Raw genomic sequence first — 10565 nt, forward strand, 5'->3', positions numbered from 1 at the left:
ACTGCTATATTGCTTTGGATGATTGGTATGAGTGAAACCAGACTGTTAAAGACGACTGTTCCAGATTGCAACTAAACTATAATGTTTGGATTGATACCCATCTGTTCAAGTTTCCACGGTGAATAAAGATCTGTGTAGGGGAGCCTGAACTGTGGGTTAAACAAATCCCGCTGAACTCCACCTTCGTCGCGATGGAAGTAAGATCCATCCTGAAACGGGGTTTCTCCGTTCCCATATAGATATGAATTTATAGTGTCCTTCACCTCAACATACATTCCATACCCAATTGAACAACTGTCATCAGGCGTGATCGCCATCCGTACCTGGGGCCTCTCTGCTGGAGACCGTGTCTGCCAGTCGAGCGCGTCACGCATAGCCCGGACTAAATCGCTGTATTCATGAGGAGGTTTAAACCCCAGGTGGCTAAGCTCAAGAGATCTCAAAGATGGTGGCAGACTAGCCAAAAGGCCGATCAAATCATCTGGATCAACCAGCATGTTGGAGATGCCGAAGTGTTGAAGTCGTGGCCAGTGGTGTATAGGGAAGATCGTTCGCAATGGACACATATACCAGTCCTCTTCGTCTTCAGAGGTAAGCAACTCAGGAACCCCATTTTCGATATATGTACTCGCGCGCAAGCAGAGATACTCGAGATCTTTTGCCTGCGCCAAAGCATCATGCAAAAGTCCCGACCTGTAAGAATAGCAGTCGTGGTCCTCAAGGACGAAGCCTGTAAACAAGTGAAGCTCAAGGTGTCGAAAACCAGGGCGTTTCAGCAACGTGACGAGATCGCCATACTCGGGGGACCACTGATCAAAAAGTCGAGCATTCAACCCAGACTGGATCTCGTGTCCGCCAATAACAAGCTCTGTAATGCCATGATCCTCATGCTCGGCTAGGGCTCGGGTAACCAGCTGAAAGCCCCGCCATTTGGCTCGATATTCCTCAGCCGTGCATTCTTTACCGTATATGATCTGGTAAGGATAATCATCGCCATCAGAGACCCATGGCAGCACGTCGATTTTCATCTCATCATCGAAGTAAGGCCATGCTTTCGGCAAGGGGTAGTCGAGTCCGGGGGGGAATGCACGGATCATAGGTGTTCTGTATAGCGTCCTCCAATGCGTCCCATGCGTTGCAGGCGTGATGGTCACTCGTTTCAAGGAAGTAAACTGCCTGAGCCCAAACTTAAAAGCTTCGAGATCCAGGTTTGAAGAGAGAACCCGTTGTTGGTCGTCCAGTAGTGGCTTATAATATGCCCATGACTCCTTGATACCAAGATGGCTTTCGGGATAGACATAATGGCCACTGTCGCCATAATCTGATCGACCCTCTGTGAACCAGAGCGGAACTCCATTCGGCGTCTTCCTGTTGACTTCCCACTCTTTCACGGTCTGTTGGTCTAGTAGCTCGAAGCCATTGGGCAGGCGCGCATCATCCCAAATGATTTCAGACACTTGATGGCGAAAGGTTTCGTGGTTGGCGATTGCGTTGAAAACTTGAATGTTGAGAGAATTTGCCGAGATAAAGACACGGTCGAAATGCAGAGGAAGGGCCTTGGCTAATGAAGAGCATGTAGCACGGACATTCTTGATATCATTAGGCTTCAGAAGAGCGAAGATAGCATTTTGAAGTTCGCCTGGTAGCTGTGGCAGATTTGATACTACTGAAGAAGCCATTTTTGGTTTGTTCAATATTTTGAGAATAGCACTTGAAAAATAAGATGGGGATCCGGTGTCTATGATAATTGTTACAGGTGGAGCAAAATTAACGAGTCAAGATTAGTCATAGGTTTTATATGTGCTCTATACACTGTAGTAGATTTAGTCTGTGCGAGATGAGAACCACAACGCTGACTCGTGTATGCACAGGTCGCAGGGATAATAAATGTCATTTCCCGAAATCTTGTAAGTATTTTTGCCGCGGAACAGAAATCTGGCAATAAGATGTTGTTCTGTTGGTATGTCAATATGGACAATTCTGGACTGATCATCACAGAGATCAGAATAAAATAACCACTGACTCGCCCACTTAGGGCCGCCCGATCTGGATGTTGTCAACGTTTGTTCGAACAGTCACATAGCGTGTCATCCCAAAATCGGAACCATTCGCCCATGACCTATGATTGGTTGAAAAAATCAATAGCTTCAGGCCCTATAGTCCCCAAGAGAGCAATCGGGGTTTTCGAATCTGGCTACGTGTGACCAACACCAATAGTATGAGGGTAATGTTTGGTGCTTGAGATAAAGATTCGCTTTGAGGATCATGACTTCAGTGCTGAATATTACATAGTCAATACTGGATTTGCATCAAGAACAAATAAGAGCTATTTCAAAGGAACGCCACAATCCTCATAAGAAGTAAATTACACACCAAAATAGATATAAGGGACCCGGTGCAATGGGCCCATCTCGTCGTCGCACGCAATAACATCTCTCAGCCTTCGATCGCCATCAGTTGCACTACTTTCTACTTATGTAAGGTACCCTCAATACCTTGTCCGCCACTGGTCCAGCCAGGGAGATCATTGGAAGTCTACAGGGTTAAAGTTGGTTGTGCTGTATTTCTGGATCGCGAGGTTCGCTTGTCAAATTTCTAATGACCCATTCATCCGGGATATTTATTTGGCTGATGTCGATATCATTGAAAAGACTGCCCATCTCAAATGGCCCCATTGTTGATAATGGATCGTCAAAAGTCGGTATCGGCATAGGAGCCTGGCCTTGTCCAAGGTCTGGGGCCTGATCCCAGAATGTCATTAAATTTTGTTGACCTTGTAAGCGACTTTCTGGCAATGGCTCCAGCATTGAAGGTCCCAACGTATCAACCACATCGCTGGAGTTCCAGACATTCGGCATCCCAAGATTTGAAATAGAAATTGGGTCGATGGTTTCGGTTGTATCATGAGGGGGTGTTGAGCTCGGGGCACAGCATGAACGAGCTGGTGTCTGTGAGGTTTCTATAATCCTGTCCTTAGATTCGGAAAGCGACAAGGCAGTTGGCGGTGTTGAGCTTTTATCTGTTGAAAGTGGCGACCGAATGCCCTTCCCATTTTTGCGGTCTGTTTTGTGTGCACATTTGCAAGTCTCGCCCTCATCACAAAGGCATCGCTCTGAGTACATGATACAGTCAGTATGAATTCTGATGAGCTAGCCCAGAAGGTAGCAAACCTTGCCCAAACGCCTTCAGCATGGCCTGATGTGAGGCCGACGCGCATTTGCATTTCGTGTGAACGGATCGGGAGTTGCGCAGGGTCCTACAGTGATCGCACTGAGAGACCGGGCGTCCTTTTCTGCTTACTCTGAGAAGCGGGCGGTCTTTCCATCGTGTTATCGTATGTTTGTGTCATGGAGGCTGATCGGTACTCACCAGTATGCTGACATTTAGCAACGCGATGGCCGCGAATACAACTTTCGCAGGCCAGCTTTTCGGTGTTTGAAGCCATCCCAATAGAGACCTAGTATGAGATGGTGCAGAAAATGAGGGAAAGATAGGAGTCAGTTATAACACTGTTTTGGGAAAAGAATAAAAGAGAGATGGAATCTATAAACTACACCCAGAGAGGGAAAGTGGGTAGCCAGTAGACATCCGATACCGGGGATATGTAGTTAATGAAGCTTGCGAACTGCAACAATAAAGATTTATGCATTAAAAAGTCAGCTTTAACATTATGTTATTTAGTATAACAAATATACAGAGGTTCCATGCTATAAAAGTCCCAACTTTGTTTCCACGACTGATAAACAGAAAAGCAAGCTTGCCGTCTACCTGGAATACTGCAGCCTACATCCTTACGTGATCTATTAAACAGCTTGTTTTAAATACTCCTACTCCAGAACCATAAACCAAGTGGTGGATATGGTCCAGGTAAGGCATCCTGCGCCCATGCACATAGCTGGAAGATACTGCTCAGGCAGACAATCAAGGTCACCATGGCAATTGCAATCGTCAACCCCAGTAAGCCGCTCGTCGCCTGATAATAAGGTTTCCATCTTGAATTACACTTTTCAAGCACCATGACTCCGATGCTTACACAGGACCTTTTTTTGCTTTGCTAATTGCCCTAATATTAGGTTTCAGCTGTGCATAAAATGCGCTATCTTACTTGCTTCTATCTGATTTTTTCCTCTTCCTTCTATCTATACTAATACATTACAAAACCACTTAAGTTATTACAATAGCCAGTATAATAGCTATAAAATATATCTTATAGATAACATTAAAGATACTATTAGTTATAATTACCTTAATTATAAAAGGGCTATACTAGTCTTCTTTAAAGAAATAAGGATATCCCTTAAGGATATTAATTATAGAAATTATTAAAAGCTAGAATATAGCTATACCTTTAATAATATTAAAGAAGCCCTTAATAATTTACCTAATAACTTACTTACTAAGATTAGCTATTTTAGCTATATAGCCTTTTTATTAATAATAATTACCTACTATAGCAGTAAGTAAAGGCTTACCCTAAAGAAAGCTACTTAGCTTAAAGCTACTATTAATGTAGCTACTAAGAAAGAAGACTTTAGCTTTAATAAGCCCTATAGCTAGAGGGACCTTAACTAGCTATGGGCTGTATTAAACTTATGGGAGGAACTTAAATAGTTATAAGGGACTGCTGGTCTTAGAAGCTAAGGAGGAGGAAGTTATGTTATTGCTTTGTCGCTGGCGTTGGAAGGGGGAAAATCGGTCGGAAGCTAGGCGTTATTTTACAATAAAATATACACTTTGGCCGCTCGTCGCATACATCATATCATCTATCGGCGGTGGTGTCGTGTTGGAGCGAATCTCAAGATAAGTCGCGATAGACAAGCCCAAGATCGCAAGGTCGAGTACCAATTGTAGCCCCATGAAATTCGGACGAACATGGCCTAGGAACTGCTCGAATCCCAAACTCCCCCATCACATGGAATACGCTCAAGAGACACATGCAGACTTACCGCAAAAAAAGGGAAAAGTCGTGGTTATAGATCGAAAAGTCGAACATGAGATCAGTTGGCGGAGTCAACAGGTACGGTATGTCCTTCCGCAGCTGCCACCAATCTTGACACGCAGGGCGGTCAGCGCAGCAGATAGTCTCCCGCACGCTGTATGTCCCTCGGCAAGCCTGGAGAGTTTTACTCGTTCACATGCCACAAAAGGATTGATCCGCTCGAAAGAAGAGAAAACATACCAAGTTAGGTAATAAATTTCCAGTCAAACGGGATGAAGTGGGATACACCATGCGGACAAATCAGGTAACCCTGTTCGACGCCAACATGAGGTCGTTTTGTCATACTCTGCCTTTGCCAGAGTGGGATAAGGGTGATCGACGCAGTCTCCGAGTTTATCCCGGCTTTCACTCCTTGGCTGAGGTGCCCACGTCTCGTTTTGTTATAAGTATCGTTGCGAACTTTCAATTTTCTCTATGGTCCTCGCCTACATCTTTCGCAATCTACACCCACTAGCACCGAAATCAGAACAGCATCTATTGCTTTCGGCATTAAGCTGAGCCTTCTAGATGGACTCCTTTACCTTGTACGATGGCGCAGTGCCTCACGTCACTGCCGTGCTGGACGTTTTCCTTCATCTCGTTGACAAACTCGAGGCTCATGCCATCACGTCGAAGTCCTCTACCGGTGCCCTCATCCACGAGAGTCTCGCTCCAGACATGCTTCCTTTCACCGTCCAAGTCTTTATCGCAGTCGACAACGCGACCCAAGTCGTGAGCATCCTCAACAGCACTCAGCGACCCGCAGCCCTGAAGATCGCCCCCGGAGATCTGAAAACCCTGGAGGATCTCCGCAACCATGTTCGCGCCGCGCGAGAATTTGTGCAAGCTGCGAACAGCGCCGCCACCATTAGCCCTGGAACTGATGTCAAGTTTACGATGGGCCCTGGCAAGGAGGGTGCAGCGAAGGCTCATGAATTTGTAAATGGGTTCTCTATCCCCAACATGTACTTCCACATTGTGACTGCCTACGGCATTCTGAGGAAATCTGGATTGGAGCTCGGCAAAGATGACTATCTGACCCATTTTCTTGGGCGCTACCAGAGCTAAGGTACATGAAAGAGGGTTTGGATGCATGGTCACAGCGAAATGTGCAGGGAAACCAGTATTCAGCATATTAGATATTATTACAAGAATAAAGAGAGTTTTGGCTTATCTTGTAATTAAAAGTTGAAAAAGAAAGGTATAAATGGCAAGGGTATCTCTAAACAGTAAGGCTAGGATAAGTTTTCTCTTTAAAGTATTATTAATAGCGACCTTTAGTAGGTTAAATCTTAGTAAGGTTAGATATATAAGTTGCATTAGCTACTAAACTCTAATAGTATATATATTACAGTAGCTGCTAAGCTATACATAAGGTAACTTCTTTCTCCTTTAACTTTAAATAACCTAATATAATAAGCTACTTATTAGTTAGTTAGTTAGTTAAGACTTTATTATCTAACGTACTAAGCTCTTAGTTAGTTAATTAACCCTAGTTCTCTACCCTTTACTATATATTACTAACTATTATAGCTTACTCTTTTAATATAATATTAGCTATAGTAAGAAAAAGCCTAACTAACCTTCCTTATTATACTAAATTTACTAATAATCTATTATATAATAATATAAAAGATATCCTTTAGAATTATAATAATATTAATAAGCTTAAGTAACTATAAACTAAAGCTAAAGACTTTAAAAAAACCTTTCTAAGCTAGAATTTTAAACTAATATTACAGTAGCTTTATCTTATATAGGATAATTATAGTCTTATTAAGCTAATAGCCTTTAGTTATAAGCTTCTATTAATCTATATTAATAGGCTAGTAAAGAATAAAGCTAAGGGGTATATATAGTATATATAGTATATATAAGATACTATTAAGTAAAAGCTTTAAGTACTAAAAAGCCTTAAAGAAAAGCTAATAAAGGTATTACTAATTACTTTAAAGAAAATCTTTTTTCTTAAGGAAATTAAGAAGAAATACTACTATAAGTACTAGCTTAATTACTTAGAAGATTAGGTTACTAATATAATTAAGGTCTTTAATAGTAATATCTTTAATAATAAGATCTTTACTAGGTTAAATATAGAATAGTTATAACCTTTGTATATAGTATATAGCATTTTAGGTAAAAAGGGAAAATTAGGAAGGTTTAGTAGAAAGAATATATATATATTTTATATATTAAAGTTAGAGTTAAGGTAGGCTAAAGCTAGAGGCTAACTTTAGTTAGTGTATTTAATTAAATTAGATTACGTAATGTAATCTTCCTCTTAATTATACGTACCGTAATATAACCCAATAGTATTATCAATAGTATTATCTACGGAAAAAGAAAGGTATATTAATTGCTAAGTATAAAAAAGGAGGCCTCAGGATATATACAATAAGGTTTTAATTATCAACATTAGCTAGCAGCCTTTAATCTAACACTGGGAATCATAGGGTTATCATTGTACCTCTTTATTTGATGAGGGCATAGTTATCTTAGGTTAAGTAAAATTCCCTGGCTCTAGGCAGGTAGGTAATAAGTAATAGATAATAGACTTCTGTTGTAGTAAAACTCAGGGGCCGCCTTAGGCTGCAACTTGCGCAAACCTGCCAGCTGCAAGGCCAAACGTTTATGTACATACCCCATACAGTGAATTCGATTCACTCATTTCAATTCTTCACTAGAGCCCGTACAACCTCCCTTATATCCTCTTCAGAAGCTTCCTTAACCCCAAGAGCTCGTTGTCAGTCTCCGCGTAGCAAGCGCCAAAGGCAGGGTCAAAGATGGCGCGCAAGATATACGGAACGAATGTTTCCAAGTCGGTGATGCCATTCGCAAGTCGCTTATCAGACTTAGCGGTCATGTCGTCGAGCTTATAGTCATTCGTATCCCAGGATTTCTCCGGTGCCACTTCCTTGGCCAGCGCAAGTAGACGGTTCTGGGTCGTCACGATGCTGTGGACATGAACAGAGCGATTCTTAGTCTCCTCCATGTGATTCAGGGTAGAAACAATCACATCAGCGACGGTATCGAGAGTTGATACGCTAAAGGGGACATCACCACCATCGTAGATATTGGTTGTGTTGCCGGTGCTGCTGATAAGGAAGCTTCGGTGCGAGCCTGCATCTAGCCAGCCGCCTCCATAAATGAAGGTATATGTGAGATCCGAGGCTTTGGCCTTTTCAACCAAGTACTGTTGAAGTTTGACTTTAGGGACAAAGACTGGGAGAGTGCGGGCCTTAAAATTGGCGAGGTTTGCGCTAAACTCGGAGGGAATAAAGCGGGAGACGCCCATCTCGATGGCGGCATCAATGAAGCCCTTTTGGGCATCTGCCGCGAAGGTAGGGACTAGTGAGACAACCGCATCTTGGCCTTTAAAAGCTGACTTGAGCGATTCTAGGGACGAGTAGTCGACGTCAATAACTTTGACACTGTCGGGGAAAGTGGAGGTAGAACCAGCACGTCTAATGACAGTGACATTGAACTTGTCCGCTTCAAGAAGTTTCTTTAGAGCGACGGCACCAAGCGTGCCTGAAGCGCCGATGGCTGCAACGTTCTTAATGGGACGCATGCTGGTCTGGTAGTGGAAAGACGGGATGAGATAATGTGACGAACTGGTCGAGTATGGGCCGGAAAGACTTGGCTAGATGCGAGGAGCCCTATGGCTATACTTAAGAGCCTACGAGATGATGTCCTCGTATAAGCAGGCAGCCAAAACAGTAAAGAATCCAATGAGATTCAACGGTCGCCATCGCTGATTTCGCAATTACCAATCATAGGAGATATTCACGGTATCCGGATGGTTCACTCTTCCGAGATCTCCCCTTTTAGTAATTGTTCGTTCAAGAAGACGACGCGGCAGTTTGTAACTCCGAGTTTGGTCACTTCTCATTGGGTCTTTCGCCCTGTTGCGGTTAAGCTTACCAGTTTTCCCGTGTGGATCGCCTTACTGCCTTACTGTAGTATGTTTGAAGGGTCGAGTGGAGACTCCGACTATCCACTTAGTGACATTTTCAGCCGAGTCTCAATTATCAATGGCCATTACCTGTCTATCATCCCACCGGCGTTTATTACTCAGCGTCGGAGAACCTCTGCTCCGAAGTGCGATAGTACTTCCCCACACCTGCTTATAATAACCTCGTTGGTGATTTCGGCCTGACGTTGGGCCATGATGGCAATGGAGGTATGCGACGGCTCACGCAGCGAACAGTCGAATGATGGCGCCGTTGTTTGCCGGGTTCTAGTTGAGAAAACTTTCTATTGTATACCTCAGTTATTTCTTACCCATGTCACGAAGGGGAAGCCCCTAGGTAGGATTTAGGTTGCCGTAGACGAGACTTGTAAGGTAAGACAAATAACCCAGTTGTGGTGTTGGTGGAAGGAAGAGGAAAAAAGCCGGATAGAAGCAAGGAAAAGGACATTTATGCTGTGCCCAAACCTTATGTATAGGGCAGGTCAAAGAAAAAGATCATGTGTGGGCAAAGGAGTCGTAATGCTCCGTGCAAAGTGTAAATATCATCAAAAGCCTTATCTGATCGACAAATAACCCAATGTATTGTAATATCACCGCGTTATAGTGAGAACGCTCCCCAAACCAAACCTCCTGCTAATAATCAGATGCCCAAGCTCAAATAGCATGCATCTTGTCCATCCACGTAAAGCCTCCAATTGCCAACCTTGCAGATCACTGCTTGATCAGGGTTCACAGGTGCCGATGTAGAAGATTGGGTCGTCAGGCGTAAACATCTTACATGTGCCTTGACAAACGCATTTGCCGTTTACGCACGCAACTTGGCAGCTTGAAGCAAGTCCAATTCTAGCCTGGCAGCCGAGTAATGGGCAGTCGGGATTGGCCATCGGTTGCCCAGCTAGGACGATACTAGCAGCCATCATCGACATGAAGAATGCAGCCTTCATTGTTGTGGGTGGGAGAAAAGGTAGTTTGTGTGTTTGTAGTTGGTGTTGATATTGTGAGGTAATAATGAATGGAAATTGCAAGTTTGTGGTTTTGGGTTTGGTTGTAATAATAGGATGAAAAGATGAGGTTTGATGGAAAATATGTTGAGCGACAGAAGTCCACTTTATATCTATTTTTCCATCATACAACGTGACATCCTCTTTGTTATTACCCCGAACTCCTTCAGCCTCTTCGTCGGATATTTCACCGACCCGGATTTGGGATATTCAGCGGTGTAGGATAGCCACGTCAACTGAGACAGTCCACACACTATTTACTAGAGAGGTTATCTTTTTCCCAGTATTGCATAGTTTTCAAGAGGCTTATCTAGCGGGCTAGAAGATCAAGCTGAAATTATAGTGCAATATGGAAAAGATCATCGCTTAGTTAAGACATCCGCTCGGAATCTCCACTTCCCAGCTATACTAGTGTTAACTAAATGGTGATAGCAGCCTCTTAGCCTTGTCGATACCCGCTGGGTTGAGAAATCAATATGACTAGGAAGCCGTTTATTGGATAACGGAGCACAGGGGTATAGGTTAAGTTTACTATGTAGTAAGAGTAAAGCCAGACGGCTCTTAAGCCCAGCCGCCAATGTATCTCTGGATCGTGCCGCTATATGGATCGTCA

General features: G+C 43.4%; 5 protein-coding genes across 5 annotated transcripts; 1 reads left to right on the forward strand and 4 right to left on the reverse strand.

The window, feature by feature from the left end:
• Window positions 1-71: 71 nt before the first annotated feature.
• On the reverse strand, window positions 72-1679 carry B0J16DRAFT_354442 (uncharacterized protein; the record flags this gene model as incomplete). The annotated part of the gene is made up of 1 exon (XM_046129372.1): window positions 72-1679. One exon carries the CDS (start codon window positions 1677-1679, stop codon window positions 72-74), a length of 1608 nt encoding a protein of 535 aa, XP_045987795.1.
• A 585-nt stretch (window positions 1680-2264) lies between these two features.
• B0J16DRAFT_369948 (copper fist DNA binding domain-containing protein) lies at window positions 2265-3508 on the reverse strand. Its single transcript, XM_046130320.1, has 3 exons — window positions 3370-3508; window positions 3171-3317; window positions 2265-3112 (listed from the first exon to the last, which is right to left on the reverse strand). The coding sequence occupies exons 1-3, from the start codon at window positions 3443-3445 to the stop codon at window positions 2544-2546; spliced, it is 792 nt and encodes a 263-aa protein (XP_045987796.1). The 5' UTR covers window positions 3446-3508; the 3' UTR covers window positions 2265-2543.
• A 1968-nt stretch (window positions 3509-5476) lies between these two features.
• B0J16DRAFT_395897 (uncharacterized protein) lies at window positions 5477-6046 on the forward strand (the record flags this gene model as incomplete). The annotated part of the gene is made up of 1 exon (XM_046132214.1): window positions 5477-6046. The coding sequence occupies exon 1, from the start codon at window positions 5507-5509 to the stop codon at window positions 6044-6046; it is 540 nt and encodes a 179-aa protein (XP_045987797.1). The 5' UTR covers window positions 5477-5506.
• Window positions 6047-7647: 1601 nt separating this feature from the next.
• Window positions 7648-8549, reverse strand: B0J16DRAFT_395899 (uncharacterized protein; the record flags this gene model as incomplete). Its single annotated transcript, XM_046132215.1, has 2 exons — window positions 7648-7678; window positions 7708-8549. The coding sequence occupies 2 exons, from the start codon at window positions 8547-8549 to the stop codon at window positions 7648-7650; spliced, it is 873 nt and encodes a 290-aa protein (XP_045987798.1).
• Window positions 8550-9150: 601 nt separating this feature from the next.
• Window positions 9151-10016, reverse strand: B0J16DRAFT_336215 (uncharacterized protein). The gene has a single exon (XM_046127174.1). The coding sequence runs from the start codon at window positions 9893-9895 to the stop codon at window positions 9674-9676; it is 222 nt and encodes a 73-aa protein (XP_045987799.1). The 5' UTR covers window positions 9896-10016; the 3' UTR covers window positions 9151-9673.
• Between the last annotated feature and the right edge of the window lie 549 nt (window positions 10017-10565).

This window comes from Fusarium flagelliforme, assembly GCF_020744385.1.
Source record: "Fusarium flagelliforme strain FIESC 12 MPI-CAGE-AA-0113 chromosome Unknown B0J16scaffold_2, whole genome shotgun sequence".
Lineage (NCBI taxonomy): Eukaryota > Fungi > Ascomycota > Sordariomycetes > Hypocreales > Nectriaceae > Fusarium > Fusarium flagelliforme.